General features: G+C 40.4%; 1 protein-coding gene across 4 annotated transcripts in view; it reads right to left on the reverse strand.

The window, feature by feature from the left end:
* The window catches only part of ANKHD1 (ankyrin repeat and KH domain containing 1), a 103,113-nt gene that overhangs the window by 59,561 nt on the left and 17,932 nt on the right, over positions 1-25,620 (reverse strand). For all 4 annotated transcript variants that reach the window (XM_053991218.1, XM_053991217.1, XM_053991220.1 and 1 more), the window contains 5 exons: positions 24,668-24,821; positions 4,383-4,539; positions 2,771-2,918; positions 1,757-1,904; positions 445-678 (listed from right to left, as the gene is read on the reverse strand). In XM_053991218.1, coding sequence (XP_053847193.1) covers positions 445-678; positions 1,757-1,904; positions 2,771-2,918; positions 4,383-4,539; positions 24,668-24,821 — 841 coding nt within the window. The remainder of the gene's footprint in view (positions 1-444; positions 679-1,756; positions 1,905-2,770; positions 2,919-4,382; positions 4,540-24,667; positions 24,822-25,620) is intronic.

The raw sequence follows: 25,620 nt of genomic DNA on the forward strand, positions 1-25,620 counted from the left end.
AGAATCCAGTAATAATGGAGACATTGTCTCCCCATCAGATATTACAGGAACACACATTCCAACTTTGCATTTTCTGAAGAACCAACAGAGATGTTTTCAGAATTCACAGACAGTTGGTGAAGGAACTGGGAATGAAACAGGGAATGTGGTAGTGGGTAGCAGGAGAGAATGCTGGTGTGTCAAAGCACAAGTTTGGACATAGCCAGTTACAAGTTTTCATCTGCAACATGTCAAATGTCCACCACATCTGGACACAAATACAGACTTAATGCCACTACACCACAGAGGAACATTTTGTGACATTGAGTTTAAAACCAAAATCCAGATTTACAAAACTCAAAGTATATATATATATATATATACTAAGTATTCTTGAAAGTTTTAGTCAGATAAATCCAAGCAAACAATTTAAACAAAAATACAAAACAAGGCAAGAGACGATACCTTTATAGCATGCGAGTGTAAGTGCACTTTCTTTGAACTCGTTGGAGTGAGTGTTGATTCCTGCACCATATTCCAGCAATACTCTTGCAACCTCGACATGCCCTGCACTGGCTGCTTCCATCAGGGGGGTATGTCCGTTCTCATTGTGGTCTTCTATGTTAGCACCAGCTTTCAGTAGCACCTTCACCACGTCCACAAAGCCCCCGGCACAGGCGTACGTCAGAGCTGTGTTCCCTGCAGAGGAGAGGTTGCATGAGAGCCCTTCCCATCACCCACTCCTAACACGGGGAAGGAGATCAGTGTTAACAGCTCCAACAAACCCATGTACAGCACCAGCAGCAGCCTTTCACCTCACAGCAATGTTACTCCAGCCCATCATTCCAGGCTGGGTATAAAACCCCATATGGCTATTAACACGAAAGTTTTAATGCCAAACCAGTATTACAAATCAGGATTTTTTTCAGTTTGAATGTTGTGCTTCCTACTTTAGCACACAAAATTAGATCAAATAAACATGCACAAAAAGATCAATGAGTAATTGTTACTGTAGAGCTGTAGAGTTGGGGGTGTGGTTTTTTTGTCTTTTTTTTTTTTTTTTTTTTGCCTAAGACTGTGTCTTGTAATTCCTTGAAAATCTTCTACTGGCTGGCTGTGAATAAATTTATAATTTAAAACTCTGGTACTGTAAGTGACAGACACTCACATATGGCTCATGTTTTAAATGCTACAGTCAATTTTAAGGTAACTTAGCTTAAAATGGCTAAACAGAAAGATAAAAGAATATCTCATAGTTTGGACATGTGACTTGCTTGAAAATTTGAACAAAGTTTAAATTCTATCTTAATAAACAGAATTCAACTGCAGGTGAATGCTGTCAATGAGGTTAGTTAAGCTGTGGTCAAGAACCAGCAATATAGAGAACATTCAATGCACTCAAAAATTTTAACTCCTCTTTAGTAAAAAGGAACAGACAGAAGTAACTGGTGTTGATGGGATGCGTCCCATGGTCATCTTATTGGGTAATTTTAGATTATACCAATGAGAAAAGATAAACTTCATATATTTTTCTTGTCCTCTAACACCAGAGTGGTTTTTACAGGAACAGTGCTTTCCATTAGAATTTACATTAAAACTCATATTTAATAACGGCCAGTTAAGACTCCAAACACATTCGCTACAGATCTGGTCTATTCCTAACAGTTCCTGTCGTGTTTTCTTGGGAATGAAAGTGTTAGACAAAAACACAGATGTTCAGAAGAGCTGTGTGCCTTATGTGCCAGCCTTACTAATTGTGCTCCTGCCCCCCAGTTACCTGTGGAGGACTGTGCATTGACATCTGCACAATGGACAAGGAGGAGTTTAACGATATCCACGTAGCCTCCACTGGCAGCTGCCATCAAGGGAGTGATGTCGCCTTTATTCCCTCGGTCCTCAACGTTGGCGTGCATGGCTAGAAGCACCTAGGGGAAAAGTTCACTACAGTGAGCAAATTGTAACAACAACCTTTTGTTCTTAGTTCAGTGGGGTGTGTGAGACTGGTTCCCCAGCCAGCTGCCACATCCCCTCACAGCCCAGTGCCACTCCCAGGACCATTCACAGTTACTGCCTGCACTGGGCTCTGCTGCAGAAAATCCTGAGTTTCTGCATTTGTTCATATCTAACTTCCAGTGAAATATGGACGTTTTCAAAAGTTACAGGGCAATTTACTGACCAGAATGACAGCACAGAAACTGTCACCTGCAATAATGACCAGGACACCCACAGATCAGTGGTGATCGGTGTGCACAGGTGAGAAGTTCTCTCCCTGTCCTCTGTTTTGGCACCAAAATGTGAAGTTGGGCATTTCTGAGAACTATCACCTATTTCAAAGCAGCTGGCCTTAGATATAGAAGCAATATAACTCAAAATTAACAGAAACTAATGTACTGTTGATAAAAATGTGATTTAAAAAAAGAATTGTGTGACTGAGGCATGAGCTTTTAGAAGGTAACCAATTTTAGCATTTGGGTTTGCTGCTATTTTAGATACTCGTGCTCAGCAGAACAGCTGGACTGCATCTAGAACAATGCCAGAAAAGCAGATACATCACAAAACATAGAATTCATTCCTCAGACAAGTCCCTTCAACCTAAAGGCATCTGCGACTGCATTTTCCATTAAAGAAACCCCAACAATAACTGGAATCCCACAATAAGCTGTATTCACTGATATTCTGTTGAAATAATAAAAAATTATAATAGCCACAATTGCTAAAATGTTTGCCTATCAAAGAAGCCTCTCAGACAATGCTTCAGAAATGTTTAGTTCTAACTGTATTTGTTACTTACTTGTGCCAATTCATAATATCCTGCTGAGCAGGCCAAGCAAAGCAGACTCTCCCCTTCTTCAGTATGTTCATTTACACTCCGTCCTTCATCCAGCAGCTTCCGGACAGCATTGACATCCCCATCGGAGCATGCTTCTGCCAGACTGCGACTGCAAAACCAGTTACCACACAGTGAGCTCAACACACACCTGCAACAGCTGGGCAGCTTTCCTAGGCAAGGAGGAAGCCTTTAAGTAAAGACTCCTGACTTCAGTGCTAAGCTTTACTTGAAAATACACCTTATAGTTTTTTTTTTTTTTTTAAGTTTATCTACATTCCAGTTTATCAATATTTCCACAGGTGAAATGGACATAGACACTTTCCTTATTGTCTAAACTAGCTTGTTCTCATCAGTTGCTAACTCATAATACGCTCTCATACAGACCAGATGCAGAGAAGAGCACTCAAAGCTGGTTTTTGTGATGTTTGCAAGACAGGAGCAAACCTCACAAATACTATTCCCACTTCAGGGAATGCCAGATTCACAGAGGTTGTGACCATGACAAACTGCTGACTGCATGGGCCAAGGCAAATTCCTACTGCAGACAAAGCCAAAAAGTCAGCAGTCAAGTATCACAGAGACCACTAATATGAATACTGCAACCAGACAAACTTCAGCAATCACCTACTCTTCTACAGCTAAGAATTTGAACTTTCTCGCATAAGAACTCAACTCTCTGGTACACAGCAAGAGCAGCAGGTTAGAAAGTAACATTTTTTTGTAATTTTCTCTTACCCTGTGAAGCCAATAACCTGATGGGACAGTAGTTACACCTTCAGATGCAATCTGCTTCTGCTAGCAGTAGAACAGCTCCATTACTAACTACAAAATTACCTGAATTGGAAATAAAATCCCATTCCATAGCTGGGTAACCAGGGGTGGTCAGTATGAACAATTAACTGAATTTGAAATAAAATCCCATTCCATAGTTGGGGAACCAGGAGTGGTCAGTACGTACAACTAACTGAATTTGAAATAAAATTCCCTTCCATAGCTGGGGAACCAGGGGTGGTCAGTATGTAGAATTAATTGAATTTGAAATAAAATCCCATTCCGTACCTGGGCAACCGAGAGCGGTCAGCACCTACAATTAACTATGAATTTGACATAAAATCCTCTTCCATAGTTGGAGAACCGGGGGTGGTTAGTATGTACAACTAAGTGAATTTGAAATAAAATCCTATTTCATAGCTGGGGAACCAGGGGGGTCAGTACGTACAATTAACAGAATTTGAAACAAAACCCCATCGTTGGGGAACCAGGGCGGTCAGTACGTACAATTAACAGAATTTGAAACAAAACCCCATCGTTGGGGAACCAGGGCAGTCAGTACGTACAATTAACAGAATTTTACATAAAACCCCATAGTTGGGGAACCAGGGTGGTCAGCACATACAATTAACAGAATTTGAAATATAACCCCATCGCTGGGGAACCAGGGCGGTCAGTACATACAATTAACAGAATTTGACATAAAACCCCATAGCTGGGGAACCAGGGTGGTCAGCACATACAATTAACAGAATCTGAAACAAAACCCCATCGCTGGGGAACCAGGGCGCTCAGCACGTACTTGTCCACCTGTCCGTTGTTGTGATTGTTCTCGGCTCTCATCCGCGTCAGCGCGGCGGCCGCCTCGTCCAGCGCGCAGCTGACGGACGACGTCAGTCTCCGGAGAACCTCGGGATCTGCGAAGGCTTTGCCATCGGCAGTGGACAATTTACCAATTCCTTCAGTGCACGTTCGTTCATCAGTCGGGTTAGTATGAAAGTCACACAAAAGAAATGCAAAGACACTATTTTAGAGTTCAGCCACATGCACTATTAGTTAAAAATCATTTGCAAACATGCCAGATAATTAGCTACTTAAAACTAAACTATCTGCTAACATTTGCCCAAGACCTGAATATTTAATTAACTATAATATAGCAGTAAAAACCCTACATCTTTCAACTGGCAGCTTTGTTACTTGCCTTGAAGTCTCAAGTCATACCTTTGAAGAACTTAAAGAAGCTCAAAAACCATCATATTGGGGTATTAAGGTTAATTCAGGCATTCAAACCAGAAGTTTGGGAAACAGACATGATTCAATATTTTCTGAATGTGAAGAATTTTTCAACTTAAAACACTTATTGCCCCTTTCCCACCCAAAACAAAGCAGACTGAGTTTTAATATATATATTTTTTTTAAGAGTAGGAAAAACTTAAACATTTATTAGTTTAAATTCCAGTAATTTACCACTCTAAACTGCCCGGCTCTAGCTACAGGAACAAAAGTTAGGAAATGAGATTTCAAATATTTTAAGTATACTTGAAATCAATGCCTCTCCTTCACAGACATAACACAGTAAAAATGCTTAGATTCAAGGAACTTTCTTTAAAGTTTCTTTTTTTTATACCAGTTTCTTTGCTCAAGTTTTACTCCACAAAGGTTTTACTCCTCATATTTAAGCACAGCCTATTTAACATGTGCAAACAATCACTGCAGTGTGGGCAGGACTTGTATCTTCAGGTACAAATTCCTAAACAACACAAACACCTCCCAGCCACCCACAAAAAAACCCAAACAAAAATTAATCAATTTCATGTTCTACAAAAAGCAAATGATTACTGGTTTATAGATCAGCCACCTTCACCGGTCATGAATCAGTAACTTCAATTCCTTAGCTGTTAAAAAGGGTCAAATTAGATAGAAACCTCTGGAAATAAGGCACATTATCCTCAGAAGATTTGCTATTTGGTATGTGCATATCTCTGCAGGCCTGATTTACACCACAATGTAAATGGAAATGTTTGATTTCCCACAACCCAGCTTGTAATTATTACAGCATAAATCGTATTTTAAGTTTGAATGCTTTCTTCAGACAATGTATATCCCCAGTTTGAGAGCATCCAGTTTTCTTCTTGATAATGTAAGAATCAATTCTTACCAAATTTCTCCACCCTAAATCTCTTTATGCCAGCACACACCAGGCACCCTGTGTCGTTACCCTGCACGGCTGCTGCAGTGCTCCAAGTGCTGGCTGGCAGCACTGGACATGATGGAGAATCCCTCTCCAGCCATTGAGACAGACACCTCCCCTGGGGTGCAGCACTTGGCTGATGGAAATGAGCAATGGAGGTTCAATGAGCTGCTTAAGAGACTTGTGCACCTCCTCCCTGGCTCCAGCATCCCACATCTGGATCCCTTCAGCACTGTCAAGGGGCTACGAAAACCAATTTATAACTAATTGCCCACTCTGCAATGAAATCAGAAATCACACCTCGATCTGGGTTGGAAGCCTGGCTAGTCCAGAGCAATCAGAGCACAAAAGTGAGAGGTCATGGACCCTTGGAGGCCACTGGCCACATGACCCCTTCCACCTCCAAACTGTCGAGGCCACCACCCCCGTGGCCATCGCAGTTAAATATAGCAAAGTTAACAAACAAGCCTCAAATGCCACAGCTCACGCCTTATGCATTCATGTAAACTGGATTTGCCGGTGGTGTAAAGCGGTTGGAAGTCCTGTCATCTCTGCAGCTGGAGCAGGTGGGACAGAGGGGACAGGCACTGCAAAACTGGGTCAGGATATCAATTTAGTACCAAATACACCAAGAAAGTGACAGTTTTTCCACAGCTCTGCTTCCCCAGGATGGCTCACGGGGTAACTGCTGAGATGTTTACACGAGCTATTTCTGGTGGCAGTGCTGGCTTACGCTGCATTGCAGTGTACATAAAGCACTGCTGAAGGAAAGACAAAGAATTAAGTCTTCACAACTCAGCACTGAGGCCTCATCTGGGACTGCTGCAACCAAAGCTGAACACCGTGGTAAACAACATGGAAAAGTACTCGAGAGAAATTCACAGGACCCCTGAGCAAAGGCTAAAAATGCAGATTTAGCTTACAAGGAACAACACAACTGCAGCTTCCCTCCGCTTTAAAAAGGTCTAATTGAAGGAGCTGTTAACAGCTCTACTGTTGACAAAAGAAGTGGAAAATACAAAGTCCAGCCAGAAGAAACCAACCCAAAGAACTACCAAAACATCACCATCAAAACCCCACAGAAGCCAAAAGCCCAGGTGACCTGGCTATCTCCATCATTTCAGCTCACCAAGGCAGTAGAATGGACAAGTTGCCCGGACAAGCAGGAGCTACACTTGATACCTTTGCTGTTTTAGAAGTTTGTTGTGGCCTTCATACCTGGAATTTCTGAAGGCAGAAGTCACACCACAGATCTTCTGTGCCTGGTTAAGACAAACAAACTTGACCCACTACAGCTCTCCTATTCCCAAGTATCTGTTTTCATGGATTTTACCTGGTGGTCTCCTGGAGGACTCACCAACCACGGGTCACTGGCTCTTCCTTCTGGACAGTCAAAGCGCACTTAGAGCTCACTCCTGTTTCTGACTTTGTCCCAAAAAATGAGCTATAACCACACTAAAGCCTTTCAGAGGGTAAGTGGAAGGTGCTTTTTATTTACCTCACCACCTAGAGCTTAACCCAGGTGCCATCCCCAGCTCTTAATTTAATATTTTTATATTACACATGTCAAAACTAATCAACATCCACAGAAGACATCAGACCTGACATTTGTTTGGCTGGCTGGAGTCAAAGGGAGACAGAATACAAGAATTATCACTGCAGACACACATTCATTCACCCCCCCTTTTGCACATTATACTCAATAATTTACTATATAATAACAATCCGAAGCTTTTATTTTGCTATGATTTAGGGTGACTATGCCAGAATCTCAGTGCTGTAATGCTCATGTGTCTTTTAATCTCTAATTTACTTAGTTTTGTGCCCAAACCACTTGTTCTTGTGTCACTCTTATACACATAGGGACTCCAGCAGTCTGATTTACGTACAGGATCTTGGCCAAAATTCTTCTTGCTTCTTCCCATCCAACAAATACTGAAAGCATCCTCAGGACCATTCTACACACTCTTGCACAAGAGTGATCACAATTTCTCACATTATTACAGTCTCTCTAATATGTTACTGATCTGACACTATCTGAACTGAACCCAAGGTCTTACATTCTGTACTTCCTGGAATATTACACACATGCCTCTATAGAGGCCATCCTTTCCATCTTTTCATGGACAGATCACTGTTGCAGGTTTAAGTTTGAAAAGAAAATATGGAACCCATTGTTTTTTATTGAGAACAGTCCACAGTCATTAATCATATGGAGAGGGTGATGTTTCTAATGCAAGGTTACAGCTTAAAACTAAAATGATGAAGACTATGTTCTTAAGCAAGCCAAAAGGAAGTGCCTTCATCCAACATAGGCTGCCATGCAAAGACCAAAAGGGTGAACTCAAAAATAGCTTGGATAGAATTACTGTAAAGCCTGTGCCTTCTAACAGCCTAACAACAGTGGCCCTGAAAGTCACTCTTTAAGGGTATTCCTGAACAACAGACAACTGGAAGAACAGAGAGTGGAGAGACTTTCACCTGTACTGTGATGTTCCTGTTTTACCCTCTACGGGGAAAAGCAGGGCCACTAGAGAGCCCACAGATCTTCAGATGAGAAGAGGCAGACACATCTTCACATCTTCTGTAGTGGGCAGCTCTTCATCTGAACACCTGCTGCTGGAGCCACGTGCTAGCTGTTCACAAACCCCATAGGAACAAGGCCAGCAGCACTATCCAACAAGGGAAAAGGAAAACTGAACTTGGGGCCAGATAATGCCAGATGTTCGACACCTTAATGCCATATGACTGAACTATTTAAATTAGCCTGAAGTTGATTACAAAGGTGTATTAGAACAAGAAACTCACCTTTCAAGGGAAAAGTTTGCTCATCACATACACACCTACGCTCCTATAACCAACACTCCCATTTCCTTGTTGACTTTCAGACTCATCGGGGTATTCCCACCTTGTAACTACCAAGGTTAGAGTTTTAAGGTAACCTGAAATGAGCTGGTAACTTCTCAGTGTGATCTGAGTTTAACAAGTCAGAGATACAGATATTGCCTCAAAAAAAAAAAAAAAAGGAAAAAAGGAAACACCAACAGGCTTGTGCCTTTGGAAAACGCAGTTAAGTCCCTCATAGGACACACAGCTGGTGTCAACATATACTTTGAACATCAAAGGAGACTGCTCCAAAAAGATCAACATACCCAAGAGATAATGTCCAATAATCCTCACAAAGCCCTGCAGATTCAGTGGTGATTGTGTGCTTCCCCTGTCAGTTCCAGCACACTGCATGTTCTAACACACACTGGAGGACATTTCCTTGTAACACGTCCAATTTATGCCCTCACATTCATCACAAAGTCTAACTCAGCGTCAGTTCCTACAGAATCAGCTGGGGGTCTGTAAGGGCTTACACAGCCCAAAGACAGGTTGTGATGGAAACGTGGACAGCTTTAAAAGGCCCAAGAAGTACAAAAATGAGAATCATGGCCCAGAAATGTGTCTCTTATCTTTTTACCAGTGAGTCAGGAATCTGCTCTAATCAGCCTGGTGTACAGCAGCACCTCAAACAAGATCAAGAGGGTTCAAGGAAGGAGAGGGGGAGGAACTTTGTTTTAGGTTCTTTACTGGCATCTCCATTCAAAGGAATTGAGAAGTTCTAGACTGTCCAAAGCAACTGCCACAGCCTTGTGCCAACAAGCAGTGACCCTACCAAAACAGTATCAACCCCAACATCACAGAGCTGCTGCAAGACAAGAAGGCAACAAGCAGAACTGAACACACGCTCTTCTCTAAGCTCTCAGGTGGCAAAGTGGCAAAGTTACACACTGCCTGTATAAATAACAAAAAGTGTGCACTTGGCTTCTCTCTGATGATATCTAAATATCTTCCCAAACACAAATTTCATATTAGATCAGTTTCAGAGCCAGTAAACCAAAGAGAAGCATGCCCCATTTGCTTGTAAAGAGCAGTCCAAAGCCAAGCAAACCCAAAGCAACAGTCATTTGCAAGTTTCACTGCATTAAGATACTGAATTTGCAGCATCAGAATGAGGGACATAAATATATTTACAATTTTTTGAATATATTTTAAATATTTATATGTAGCTTATTGTATGCTGATTGCTCAGGCTAAAGTCCTCAAGGCAAAAGCCACATATTGAGTAGTGCTCTTCAGGTAAAGAAATTAGAAAATACTAATAATTCATTCTAGTGTACTCATCTTATAAAATTCATATGCTTTTAAAAACTTTCATATGAAGTGTTGTTAAAAAAATAATTCACACTAAACTAAAGAACATTAGAATTACAAGAAAAGTCTACTTAGAGTATAAGGAAAATAACTGTTGAAGTGAGAGTACAGCTTGAGCAATGCCATTTGGGATTTTTGGGTATTTTTTTTGGAGAAAAGCATTACCCAGAATGCTTCTCCATTTTTCAGTAGGTCATTTCAACACTACTATTCCCAGGCATGGAACAGTTTGATATGGTAGGGATTATTTTAGCTTTGTTTTCTAAAACACTAAAAAAACTACATTGAGGTTTTCAGTCTTTCCAAGCCAAGGACATGCCTTTGGAATCACTACCACTGAAAATCACAGTTATGGTCTGATTTCAGCACAGCTCCAGAGCAATGAAAACTCCCTGTACCTCCACCAGCCCTGGTGTATCTGCACTTCACTCAAGAAAACATTCTTTTATATACAGGTGATACAAATTTTCACTACAAAACTATTGTCCCGTCTTACCAAGTGTGTGGCACAAACAGAACTCACTGGCTGCAATTTTTGTTTTTCTTCTTCTCAATTAGTATTTGGACATGCTAAATAAAATTCATTTAGCATGAAATTAAGAGCTACAGCTTGAGGGGTTTTTAAAATTTTATTAATTAGCAATTTACAATATTTCATGTGTCACCATCACAGTTCCCCATAGACTTCAAGAGCAGCTGAGTTCTCAATTGCTACAAATCATATTCCTGACAGCAAACTGTGATGCTCAAAAATGACATTTTCAGTGCAATCTGAAAAATCATGTTCAGATCATCTGCTAAGCATTTTCTGGCAAAAGCAGAAATTTATTATCCTGGACTGCATTTCATGGTCCTTATCTCGAAATATCCCTTCTTCACAAATCCACTCTCTTAAACAAAATAGGAAGTCACCCACAATATTCACAAGTGAAAGGGGATGCCTGAAAAAAACAACCTGAAAGGCCATTTCAACATTCCAACATACACACACCTTGGGAGGAAACTTCCCCTAATTCCAGCTCCCACTTTTCACTTACTTGACACTACAAACTCTTAATATTACACTTGCATTTACATCTATTTCCATGCACTTGTGGGAACAGGAGCCAGCAATCTCCAACACATTCTCTCCTCTTTCCAGCAGGGCAGCTGTAGCAGTGAGATTTTCCTTTTCCAGAATCAAAAGCCAGGAAGTACTTCTCCAGCTACAGTTATTTTTTCTGTTATTTAAGTAACATTTTGATGGCAAGGGCTCCTTTTTGAGATCATCTCCTTATGACATTAGTGTGCTTAAATATCTCACACTCTGAAAACTAATTTTAAATTCCACATAAACACAAACCCTTGATTAACTAGTCAATATTCATTAACATTTCTTTTGAGAAATTAGATTCATTAAGTTTCAATTTATAAATTTAGATTTCAATTTAGTCTCACGTCACTTCAATAAGAGTTACCTAATCAGGGAATTCACTACCTCAGCCACCAACTTCCATTTTTAGTAAAGCTTGGAAGGCCAGTAAGCAAATTCAGCAATAAAAACCAGCTTTACACAGACTTACAGACGTTTCTAGAAAAAATCCCAATCTTCCCAAATAGTCTGAAATTTCATTTAATTTCTCTCCACCAACGCAACCCACCCCATTCCTTTGTTTTCAGAATTCAAGGAAGAATACAGGTGTTTGACAGATATGGAATACCAGACATATTTTAGCTTAGAACACTGAACTAAAAGATTGATTTAAACCTTGTAGCAGAGATTTGTTAACATATGGGAGGTCAAATAGGACAGAATAATACCAGAAAAATTATCCACATAACCACCTCCTCAAAACTCTTCATCTATTTTAAATCCTGACCATGCCAGACTTTGCTACAGCAGAACTCTCAATTTTTCTGTCAGTTTGATTTTTCCCAAGCTTTCATTAGGCATCCATTTTCTCCCAGGTATGAACACTAAGTTACTTTTTCTAAAGCTAAAATAACATGAGCTTTTTTGTGCCAATCTAACATTTGGCCACTTCCAGAAGGATGACTTTGTGCTCCTCCTCTCCCCATGTTTCCCCCACTGCCCTCACACTGGGGGAAAGAAGAGGGAGTTTTCTCTCAGCACAAGCTAAGTCTGACCAGCAAAAGGTCTTTCTAGGCACCAGCAGAACTGGTAAGAGGAGAGAAAACCATGCAGGAACAGCAGATTATTGCACAGCAAACAGCCCACTAAACCATCTTACCCACCTCACACACCTTCCCGTCACTCATTCACAATGTTTGTTCCAAATGTTGGTTTCCTAATCCAGGACCTTTATAAAGAAATTTAACCCTTCAATTTTTAAAGATTTTGTTCCTATTAAATCTCTATCAAAGAAACATTTGCCTTCCTACAAAGCAACAAGTTCCCAGATGCAACCCTCAACACTGCTGACCCCTTACAGGAACCACGACTTCCAGACAAGCTCATCACATAAGTGCAGAGAATTGTGCTGATCACTCAAACAAATGCACTTTGATCCCATACATATTGCATGTAGTTATATGGAAGCATCATGAATTACTCTGGTGTCATGATTACAGATGTACTTCAGCAGCAGCAAACAGCTTTTCCACCCATCTCACTGTGGGTGATCATCTGGGAGGGAACTCTGACTCTTGGGTTACCACGTGTTTTAAAACAGCAACTACAATCAGAACAGAAGCAATATTACAGTGAAAACAACTGCCAGTTCTATCCGAGAATAACTATTTCTACCAGCTTCACTAAATTGTTGGGGTTTGTTCTGGTTTGGTTTTTATTTTTTTAATGGGAAAAGTACTCTTACCCATTGGCAACTAAGACCTTCTTCCTAATTTGCTTTTGATTGCAAGAAAATATAAGATTTGAGAAAAATATTTAAAACACAGTACTAACTTTAATTCAAATTATGAAGGAAAAGAATGGGATTAAACAGTGGTTTATCTACATGACTCTGAAAAACCTGAATTTGTTTGGGTGCTTTGCTGGGATTAAATGGGAGTTACACTGGATATCACAGTTAAATAGGAGTTTAGCACTTCGTTTTAAAATTTTTTTGAATGACCAAGTCAGGGATTTTTTTTCCCCACCCTTAACATAGATAAAAGCCAGCAATACACACCCAGAATCATTTGCCACAGCAGCAAAACCACAGCAAAGTACTTGGGTGCCCAATGCCTTTTCCCTTGCCAGTCCTCCCATCCTCGTTATCTCCTCCTGCCACAAACCCTCCACACCTTCCCCAGGGCTGCAGCACCAGAGTATTCAACTCCATTTTATACTTATAGCCTTAAAACAAATGCCTTTCTGGTTGTACCCCACTTGCCAGCCTTGCTGTGATTAGCTTAGGGAAAACTTCAGCCACGGGTGGAATTGTTTGCCTGCCTTTGTTTGGCTTTGAGCTGGACACAGTTAAACAGCAGCGTCAGCACATCTCCCGAGCCGGGCAGTCACCTGCTCCCAGCCTGCCCAGCAGAGCGTGAGCACACACATCCCAGTGCACCCCAGCGCATCCCAGTGCACTCCAGAGCATCCCAGCACATCCCAGTGCACCCCAGTGCACCCCAGAGCATCCCAGTGCACCCCAACCCTTCCCAGCACATCCCAGTGCACCCCAGAGCATCCCAGTGCACTCCAGAGCATCCCAGTGCACCCCAGAGCATCCCAGTGCACCCCAGCGCATCCCAACCCTTCCCAGCACATCCCAGTGCACCCCAGAGCATCCCAACCCTTCCCAGCACATCCCAGTGCACCCCAGCGCATCCCAGCACATCCAATGCACTGCAGCACAATCCAATGCATCCCAGCACATCCCAGAGCACCCCAGCACATCCCACAGCATCCAGAGCAGCCCAGCACATCCCAGCGCATCCAATACACCCCAGTGCATCCCAGCCCTTCCCAGCACATCCCAGTGCACCCCAGCGCTGGGCACAGGGAGCTGCTGTCACCCACCCAGTGCCCAGCCAGAATCAAAGGAGCTCCGCTCAAATTCCAAGCTTTGGACATCATCCTCTATGTCAAGGAAGAGAAAAAAGAATCTGATTGCTTCTGGATGCTTATACAAAGTAGTTTTAAACCCCCAAGTCACTCCTGGGGAATTTATTTTAAGATTGTAGTGCATACAATATTTATCCATACAACTACAAAGGTGGTGTCCTGGTTTTGCACGGGACACATTTATGGAAGTGATGCAAACTTGCAAGTGATGCTACTAGCTAAATGATCCAGAAGCAGAAATTAAGACCTCTGTAAAGAAAGCTAAACATTTTTTACTTTGTGCCATCAGATATGGAAAAATGTACTGTTTATTTAATTATTTTACACAGAAATATCACAGCTAGTGGTTGATAATTATTCTTCATTTCCTGGTTCTTCCTTTCATGGCTTATCAGAGAGAAATGTTTCCTTATTTCAAGTCTGACAATTGCTTGGCTCTGAGAATCTGAAAGATACATGTTAAAGAGCTAAGACTGCTACTGAAACAAGGGAAGGAGGAATGTGGAAATGGCACTGTCCACTGTGGGAGGGTAGGGAGCAAAGAAAAACCTCACATATACCTGAGAAATATCAAGAGAAAAAAAATATTCAAATATTCATGCTGAGAAAGGTGCACAGAATTCCTGTTCTTGACTTCTAACATTCTAACTCAGCTCAGTATTTCATGTCTCATCCTCTTTAGGGCTTGTGTCCCTTGAAAACAAGTTAACTTTACAGACACTCCCACCTATTTAGTGGGACAAGGGGAAGACAGCAGAAGTACTTTCTGCTTTTTGAGTAACCTAAAGGAAGGGAAAGTATCACACCCCTGTGGAGACTGACTCCAGGATATGACCTCTCTGCACAACAGAGATGCAGGAAGGCAAGAACTCAAGTAACTTTGAGTGCTATTTATAGACAAACAGCCCACTTGAACTCTTCTCAAAGTTTCTGGCAGTCAGTGGCAAACTGAGCCCCAGTGGGCTGTAATTGCCTTCCTGAAGCACAAAGCAAGCCTGACTCAGTACAGTACTCAGTGACTATCTGGGAAAAAGACATTTGAAAATACTACTACATTTTCAAGGAAAGATCTAAGTGCAAACTCAGTGCCAGTAACATCACTGAGCTAACTCAGAAGCCCACAGAGTTTTAGCCCCCAGTTTATGCTAATTATGTATGGCAAAGCAAGCCAAAATACTGAGTATTTTCAGAGAGTGATCAAGTGCACCATTTATTTTAAAAAACAATCACCACACTAATGGTGTACAGCACAGAATAGTGAATAAATTCATGTCTCAAACTGAGCATTTGAGAAACTCTTCGTGAAACCCTCTCCTCTTCCTAAAATGATCCACAGCCTTTCAGTGTAATGTCATCATTATATATGTGCTGCATAACAAAAGATTCCAAAAGTAAAATCTTTGAGAATGCTGCAGTAAATCGGAGTATCAAACTACCAAAAATCAGGATACTACATTCTTCAGAAATATGGAATTAATTTTACTATGACCCAGCCTGAAGAAAGAACACACCCATCTACTGCTAACACCCCTCTAGAAGTACATCCCAGGGGAGGTCATCCCATCTTTTTTTTTTTGCAACATCCTCTTGCAGTTTTAAAAACAAAAGGGAAGAGATGCATTTTCACCCAGCTCCATGTCTCTGAAGCTCTGGTGCTTCAGATGGGAGATTTTGTCCATCAGAGATCACAGAATCCAACATGTGGCACCACACAGAACAAGTTCTACTGAGCTTCTTCAGAGCACAGGGCAGAGAGTGCAAGCAGGCACAGGGCAGAGTGTAACAAACACAACTCCAATGGAGGGAGCTGCTTCCAATAGTGAGTATGGAAAAGTCCAGCCAGTTAAAGTTCTACCACAGCAAATTTCTTTCACTATTTCCTCCAGGTCTTTGCTCTTAATCTGTGTAAAGACTAAAATAAAGTTGTTCTACCTTGCTGTGTCTCTGCTGCTGGGGGGGATCAGGTACTGGGCGCTCTCGCTCTAAGTGAAGGCTGATAGCCAAAAGCACAGCCACAGTGCAAGTTTATCCTTTTTTCATTAGCAAATCTTCCTACTTTCCCTCCAGAGACTTCCAAAACATGCTGCTTGCTCAGTTTTGGCAATAGTAGACAAAGGCAGCTGGAAGTCAGGCCAGGTTGGTTAGAACATTCTTGTTTGCTGTGGTTCTTCCTCTTGCTACTCAAGAGCCAACTAATTCTTTGAAAGCAAAGACACAAATTTAACCTTTATAATGATTCTGAGTTGAGAAGTATTTTTTTAAAGGACATATTCAAAATGAGTGTCAGAAAAATAATATATATACACACACATACAAAGGAATAGTCAACTGCACACACAGGAATAATCAAATGCACAAACATGGAATAATTTGTTACAGTTCTTCAGAAAAGTAGTGGTAGATTTAAAGACAAATTCAACTTGCAAACCAAAGGCAAAAGGCAGACAACAAATGGAGATGTATAAACAAAACACAGCTTGGAGGACAGATGAAATAACACTCCTCTCTCCATGCATCAATAGAGCTCAGCTTCAGTAACACGACTCATTTGGGGCATAAAGCTATGAAGAACAGAGATCACGTACAGAGACTCCAGAGGAGAACAAGAGCAGATGAAAGCCTGAAGAACATGAGTTAAGGGGGAAAAAAATGAAAAAAAAAAAAAAAAAAGAAAAAGATAACTGAGGGTGATACCAGTCTGCAAATCAGCTCTAAGGATGGTTGCACTGGAAAAGGGAACACTGAACATGAGGTGCACTAAACAAGCAGTTAAAGCCACTAAAAACCACTAACTGCTTTACTGCATCTTCCTTCCTTCCCTCACAAAGCTCTTCCAAAGGAAGCAGCTCAGTGCTCCCTTCACCCTTGAGTTACATATTTCAGTATGTAACACTGAGGCCTGGCATTCAAAAAACCTTCTCATCCCAAGGACTGCAGAGGGCTGGGCATGCTCTGGAGCTTCCAGCACTGGAGATTGTCTGTCTAACCAGTTCCTAAAGCAGCCATCAGGAATGGCACAAGCACAGCTGAATTTGCCTGGGGAGAAGGCAGAGAAGAAGGTAAAACTGAATCTACAGGGACTTTTTTCAGCCAAATTTTTGAAAAACTTTTAAGAAGCTGTACAGAATTTCAGAGAAAGGTGATGCTTAAATGACAAGTTAACAATTCTTGGTTTGGAAGTAAGTTTTATTACACAGGGGGAAAAGTACATGAAGACCTGCACTGTGCATTTTGCTCCCACCACAACTACTTTCCTGATGAATATAACCAGAACTTTATGCAATGCAATACTTTTTTTATCATATCCTAGTAAGTATTAAATCTTCAAGTATTTAAAAAATTCATATTCACAAAGAATATAACCTACCTTTTTGTGCAAGATGTTTAATGTATTACAGTTCATTTTAAATTTAGAGATTTAAGTTCTTAGCTTTCAAAGTAAGGTCTGTAAAACAGCACAAAATAATTCATAGCAGGAAACTAAGATGCTCATACCCCACTGTAAAAAAGCCACTTGTTTGCATAAGCAGAATCAAAGATAAGTGGCAGTATATTTCACATATTTTGTTTTTCATTAATCTGGTGAAACTAGCTTGACTTTCTACAAATAAGCAGAACTCAATCATTTGTGCTATGCATATACTATATTACCATTTGTTTTCTTAGAAACTTGCTTATAATTACCTCCTAAATATACAACAGTAACCTTTTGTCAAAGTTGAGCAAACAACTTAAAAAAACAACCAATTCACATGTTACACTGCAAAATATTGATGACTCAGTAAATCTGTTACTTCTGACACTTTAAAAGACCCCAAATATTTGCTAGGATTATAGAACTGCCAGAAGTGTTGTAGACAGAAGTGTCATGGCCCACCCCAAGAGGGTGTCCCCAGACACAGAACATGACCCAGACTGTTTTGGCAGCCAGCAGCCCTGCTCAGTGCAATGACTCCTCACAGGACACTTCCCTCAGCTCCAGGAGGTGTGGCTCCACATCCACACTACCAACCTGACTTACCAGTTAGTCCAGTATGGAGTAAGTGGCTGGCACTGGTTACTGCCACCACGCTTGAATATTAAGCTGCAGAACATTAAAAAAAAATCCCAAAAAGGGAAATCTGAAAAACTGATTCAGATCCGATCATCTGCACACCCCAAAGCATCCAGCCAATATTCAAACCCTCTTTTGAACACTTCTAAACTCTGATTTTATCACTATGTGCTAAGGAAACTACATGACTGACAAATGCAGACAACAATAAAAAAAAAAGCAAACATAGATTTCAAGTCAGTGTAATTGAGGTTTTTTTAATAAACTACTAAGACTCTTCTGGCAGAAGATACAAGCAAGAGATTGAGGCTTGTCTACCTCCTCACTCCTTCCAGACACATTTCAGGAGAAGAGTCACATTCTGGTGAACTCAGACTTCCAAGAGCAGTAGCTGCTTTGTTTCCCACAGCTCCCACCTCAGCTCCCCTCCCTCCCAGCATCCCAAGGATCACACCACAGCCCTCTGCTGAGAGGAGGCAGGGACACGGACCAAAGAGAAGAGCTCTGCACCGGGTACATCCCGTCTCAGTTCAGGCACTACACAGGACTGGCCATAAAGCACTGCTGCTTTTCTCCTGCCCAAACTCTCCCTGCATTCCTTCTGGCTGAGGCTACTCCAAATACTAATATAAGAAGAAGTCCTGAAATCAATACTGAATGGAAATAAGTTTTTAAACAGCAGTAATATGTTTCCCATATTGGAATAAGTGAGAAAAGGGTGTTTTATCTTACAGAAGAATCCAGCTTGCAGGAAAAATAAAATATAGCAGAAGGAAAATAGAAAGGAGAAGCTGAGTTAATAAAAACTATATCCAGAACTGAAAAAAAAAATCTTAAAAGGAGGATTGCACAAATTGTTTATGGTACAATCACAAAGAACTTACAGATTACTTATGACTACCTCTGACATACATACACAGATATATATAAATATGTAGGCAACTTGAGAGATTGAGGAGAACACTGGCCGATTTTAATACTTCACAAAAGAAAACTGGTAAGTTTTTGTCTCATGCCTTTCCACTCCCCATCCCCTCTGAAGAAAGGTTAAAGTCATTTTCACCAAAGAGCTCCAGAAGTAAAGCTTTCAGAGCTGGTAAGGTAACTTAGCCATCTGATACCTAAAGGCAGCATCTTAAGTGTTATGAGACCATTCTTCACAGCAAAATCCATCTGGAAAACAGCTAAAAAATATGAAGCTGATACATTTAACACACTGTCAAAGCATGGAAGTTAATTTGACTAAGAGCAGGATTAGACTACACTTTTTCTAATCTAAAAGCCTACTAGAATAGAAAAAATATTTAAATCATGCAAAATCTCAGAGAGATATATTAATAATTCAATTACATGCACTCAATTGAGTTTATCCAACTTATTCAAAAGCACAACAAATCTGTATGTTTCACATACCATATATTCCTTCCCACTCTGAATCTTTAGATGGTGAAGAAAGAAAATGAGTAAGTCACTGTAATATGCCAATATCTCAAAAGGCAGAAGATTTCCAGTTAACAAGACAGTGGTGATTTCAGTGGCAGGGCTGCTTTGCTCTCTAAACACCTACAATGGAGCCTGTTCAAACTGTCCTAGTGAAAACTGTTTCCCTAATTTGGTCTCTATACCATGCCCATATAACACCAAGTATTTTAGATCAGATCAAATTATGGTGAAAAGCCTTTCTTGGTTTACAATCAGTCACAAAAACCGGACTCAGGTAAGATTTTGGCCATGTTGAAGGAGGCTAAACACACTTCAAATTTGATATTGTAATGTTTTTACCATAAAGTTACATCTTTGCTCAAATTCCAGCAATCCTCTTTGATTCCCCCCAAAAAGACTCTGCTTCTCTTTTTTTATTTCATAACACCAATACACATCTAGATATGCATTTGCTGTATTCCACAAGCACAGAGGCAATCAATAAAATGACAAACATGAATCTGTTTCCTGCAGACCCCCACTTCTCCAGTTTCAAGTTGAGCTTGGACAACCCTTCAGACATTAAGTTTCTAATGCCCACCTTCATTTAAATCACAGCTTAGTTACTCATCAGCCCTAAGAAAAGAAACACCAAGTTCACACATGTATCTTATTCATCATAAATATGAATCAAAGAATATGATCAAAGAATTTCTCTAGCCCAGTATCTGACACTTTCTGAGGATTCCCTCAGATGCAGGATGAAAGCAAGCTGTGCCTCTCTGGCACTGTTCTTCTAGACCACAGCTCACTCTCTGGTAACCCCTGTTGTTAGTGAATAATGAATGGCTTAGATCACATCTCAAGGGGGAAAAAAAAAAAAAAAAAAAGCAGGTTTGGTCAATAGGTTGGCAAGTGACTAAACAGAAATATACATATACAGAGGATAGCACTCAATTCCACAATTGCTGAATCTACTCTAACCTTTCAGTTTATCCTAAAGCAGATAGATTTCATTTGGGCTCATTCATATTATGATCTGTGTTCTTTATTTCCACTATGCAGGTGATCACTTCCACTTTTTGCCTTTCCCAGTTCCAAAATATACAACCTATTCCCTGTACCACCACCCTACCAGCTTTTCCAAAGAGCATAATCAGGCCCTCATGCCTGAATGAACTATTGAAATTCACAGGTATTAACAGACACATTATTAGAACTCGAATTCTCTTTCACCATTTACACTACAATTAATCCCTCAAAGTCTCAAAAACACCAAACCATTTGTGAGGGTCTCCAGCCAGCTTTAATACTGTATTTCATCAGAAAAGAAGGAGAACTCTGCTCCCTGTTTGAACATAAGAATGGACTATTCACATGTTTCATTAAACAAACCTTTGGCTCAACACTGTCGCTCTCAAAATATTTTCCTCACAAGCCTCTTTGCAAACAATAGTGGGAGTCCTGAAGAACTCACTGCTTATAGAACTACTCCCTGTGTAGACATAGGAACATCATGTCCTCCAAAGGCAGCTGAAGTTTCTTTACCACTTTCTTCTGCTTTTTTTTTTTTTTTTGATGCTTCATTGTCAGTGTTTCAACATTCAGATTGAGAAGGAACACAGTTAAAATCTCTGCTGGAAGAGACACAGGCACTCAAGCTATTTCCTCAAGTCAAAAAGCAGTTCAGTAACACTCTATGTCACTTCCCAGAAAACTCAGCCAAACCATGCTGAAACACTATCAACAGGGTATTTTAACTGCAGGGATTAACATTTTGACATTTCACAACTTTCTGTAGAAATCTGTGCTTTCAGTGCGGAATACACCAAATGGGCCTCCAGGATTTTTATTTGGCCATGTGCCAGAACCAACACCTTTCTCTATCCTCAAAACAACCTGCAGAAAGAGACTGCACAACACAAACAAGTCATTTCCCCTTCCTGATGCCGATACAAGTTGGGAACAGAAAATGAAACAGGTTTAACCTGTCGGAATTTTCCCACTTTGCCCTTTCACCAACACATGTTGAGGACCCACAAAGAACCCACCAAGAAGAACAAGAGCTCTCAACACTCTAACTATTCATTCCCAGTAGCAAAGAGCTCTCATCTCCAGCTATCAAATACAGCCCCTAAAAAGGGTATTTAATAGTCTGCCCTTCTGAAGATCCACACAAGAATCATGACTCTTCAGAGCTGAAGTATTATTTTGAGAAATCAACAGTACCCTAATTAACAGTGGAGCAAGTTTCCAGTGCAGAACAGGACTCCACTCTCAGAATACTAATAATCTGTTTAATTACAGCTTGAAAAATGGAAACATACTCTAAGCAGGATGGTTCTCATTCCATAGGTTATTTTACCTATAAATCCCTTCTCTGCTAATAGGAATTAAACTGAAGGAAGATATACAAGACTTGGTTTGTTTAGGTTAAAACTTGCCAAACAACAGGATTCAGTTGTTTTAATTTATCTTCAGTTTCTGAAGGTGGAAACAACTGATATTTACAACGGTCTCTTGGTCTTGATCGTAGAACTATTGGAGAACTACAGAACAACTGTATAAAAATTGTGGAACTATATTTTGTGAAATAATACAAACACTGACAGTTGTTTAAAGGTAGTTGTTCATTAATAAAGCGCCTGTTCTTTCACAGAATAAAGTATCGTTGTCTAAACTGAAGCTAATCAGGCAGGTTTTTAGAGAAAAACAAGAACTCTGTGTTTGTGTGCACATGGATATGTACATGTGTGTAATTGCTGCTATGCCAAGGGGGGTGAGACACAAACCTCTTGCTAGAAATTTGGCTTAAGGCTCTCACCTTCAACATCCACAATCCTTGAAAAGGAATAAGTAAGTCAAACAAGCAAGTGAAAAAATACCCAGCACTCTCATGGTGGGTAAAAACAACCTACAGAAACATCTTCAAGCAGTTCAAATAACCTCTGGCTTCTACACTCGCCTGTGCAGCAGCTCTCAAATCAAGACAGCTACTTACAAACAAAACAACTCCTACAAATCGTACAGTACACAATAGCTGAAAACCACTTCTGCACACGTACTTTGAAGAACAATATCCCATGTGGCTGCAGTTGCTAGAACTTACCTTCCAGAACTAATAAACAACATGTCCATGGGAGATCTGAGTATTAAAGGATTCAAGAAGAATGAACAAAACTAGTTTTGCAAGTCATACTCATTAAGATCCTAATGACACAGCCACACATGTGGCACATGAGAAACCCCAAGAAATCCAAGACACTGAACACAAGACTGATTTTCTTCTAGGCTGTAAGGTGGAATCAACCTTACACAGGGGGATCATCACAACCAAGGCCAAGCTATGCCTGGAAACTACAGACAAGGCTTTAAATGTGTTTGAGCCATAGTTCTGCCATCTACTTTTCCAAGCCATCCCTAATGCTGAGGACTGAACTGTGACTAAAAGAACAGTAGGAATCATTTGCTTTTGCCAAACTGCAAAAGAATACAAAGGCCCAACACTAGGCTGCCATGATGGAAGCCTAGAAGCTCACTTAGGGTTAAAAAGGGTATTTTCAGCCAAACCAGGCAGATAAATCCAGTGAAGATATTAGAACATCTCCCAAAACCACTAACTTCTATTTCAATCACTGTCAAATTATGGCTTTTATTAATGAACTACCAGATTCACAGCATCTTCTTTAGGTTAGCCTGATATTTTTAGTATTCCAGTCCACAGTGGGAAAGACAAGTAGAGCTTAACTAGAGAACTTTCCCTGGAGTATTTTCACTCGATCTCACACATTCATCAAGTGGCATTAATTTTGTCCAGTCTTTTTAGAGAGAGAGATGAAGTCCCTAAACAAAGGCACTCCTTTTTTTTATTTGCTCTTCTTTCCAGATTCCTTCTGCTCTGCTCATGTACTTGGGAAAACCAAGACATGGAAACCTCAGCTAAAAAACAAATTAGCTATTCCTGGGGACAAATACCCAACTACTGCTTAGAAATCTGAAGACAGCATTCTCACAGGTGCTACAAGCAGCAAAAGTACCTCCTGGATATGTCAAATACTGTGAGATCCCTGTGAGCACTGCAGCATTGCCCCATAACACCAGCCAGATCCACCAGCAAGTTATAAAGCCAGAAACAGGCTTTGGGACACAGCAGGCACCAGGTACATGAGAGGAACTGATCTGCATTTTTAAAAGTGCTTAAAAATGGAGTAAATAATTCAAATTCCCTTAGTGCATGTAGTATCCCAGGAACAGCCTGTCTGCCCCACAAAATGAAGTTTGGTCCTCAAGTGTTACAGCAGATAGGCTGCTGCAATTTCCTGCTGACAAAACCTGTGCTGTGTTCCAAGTTGGGTTTTTTTTCAAATCCAAAATGCAAAGAGAACCCAAATCCCTGCCCCTTTTTGCTTCCCTAGAATAAAATTCTCCTTTACAGCTTAGCATCTACACACCTGCAAATAAATGTTATCTTATGTAGCTCCTTAAGTGTTCCAAAGTAAGGTCTGAAAACTCCAATTTCAGCACACCACTACAAGCCTGAGCATACATCCGTGATGATCAAATGTCATTTGTTTCAAAGCAGGGGTTTTATATCTTTTTGTCCTTGGAATTTTGAAACTAACAAATAACTTCCAAATCCATTACAAACACCCCAATCACAAATTGTAGGAGGATTTGAATTAGTCAAGCTTTCACTCTTAAGCTAATAAATGTAGAAGGAACTATGTTTATCAGGTCTGGTTGCAAAACAGGAATGTTTCATATGTATTTTCCAACAGTGATACCTGAGAACTACAGAATGCAAAAATGCTTTTGTGAAAGTTAAAACAGAGAAGTAAGTATTTTACCTGTAAATTTCTGGAGTAATGAATTAATAATTATATATTGACCAAAGCAGCAGGGGGAAAAAAAGTCATTTCAGCAAGTCTACTTCCCTCTATTCTCTTCCCATTAATTCTCCCTCTCATAACATATGTAATCTCAAGTCAATGAAATACCATTTCATTCAAATTAATTTTTCTAACTCTGCAAATACAGAAAGAATGGACTAAGCAACCTGCAACACTTGTAAGAGTTATGAGCTTCTTTTCCATGTTCTGCTCATCATGGGAAATTTCCAGACTCCTGAACATTTCACCAGTGTCAAAATTTATGTGCTGCCAGATGTGTGTACAAGTCAGGTTCAGAAAAAGAACTACACAAGGAAAGTACCTGCTGCCTCCAGTAAGGCTTCAAGTCTTGCTTGTGTTTCTGGATCCACAGTTCTCAAGTCCGCACCTTCTGCAGCACTCGATAAGAATAACTCCGATGTGGTTTTAAGTACTGGGTTATCAAGATCTTCTTGGTCCAAAATAAATGATTCAACCTGTTTGCCAAGTTAGAAAAAACAATTTTACCATTTTTGAAGCTTTAAAGTAAATCTAAAATATTACCCCCCCCAAAAAAAAATCCCACAAAAACAATCTAACTATACTATCATAATTGTGTTTCAACTGCCGAGAACATAGAACAAAACTACAAAAAACATCTGGTCAACTCACTGAAGAGGAAGTTAAAATCACAAAAGACAAAAACCCTGCATAAAAAAAAAAATTGCAAAAACTACAATTCAAAACACCTTAAATACAGCAAGGCCAACTCAGATAAAATACCAAATAAGTGTTATGCATGTTTGCACAGCTAACCACCCAAGAAGGCGGACACGAGAAGCTGTAACATCTTTGTCACCAGAAGCTCATCTACCATGTTATTAATAAAAGCCACCAGTAATGATTTTGGTACATCTGGACCTATCTGAGTGCCAGGGAAAGATGGAATGTTTTCCCGAGATGCCTTCCATTTTCTCTTTTAAAAGTAATTTCAAGGGAGGTAGCACAAAGATTTTGTTTGTTTTGAGCAGGAACACAAGAGTTGACCAAAACTCAACACCAAAACATCTGTTTCCAAGCTGGCACTCAGCATTTCCCCAGTCTGCTCTGCTCTCTGGACAAGAACAGATCTGCAGAACGATTAAGCAGGCAGGTATTCCAACCAAGCAGCAATAATGCTGTCCCACCAGTGCCCCACGTGACCTCCAAACACAAGCCCATGGAATTACTCAACATAACACACTGCAGTTTTATGACAGCTTGCCAGAGTAAACAAGGAGGATACCTGACTCACAC

This window comes from Vidua macroura, chromosome 15 (genome assembly GCF_024509145.1).
Source record: "Vidua macroura isolate BioBank_ID:100142 chromosome 15, ASM2450914v1, whole genome shotgun sequence".
Taxonomy (NCBI): domain Eukaryota; kingdom Metazoa; phylum Chordata; class Aves; order Passeriformes; family Viduidae; genus Vidua; species Vidua macroura.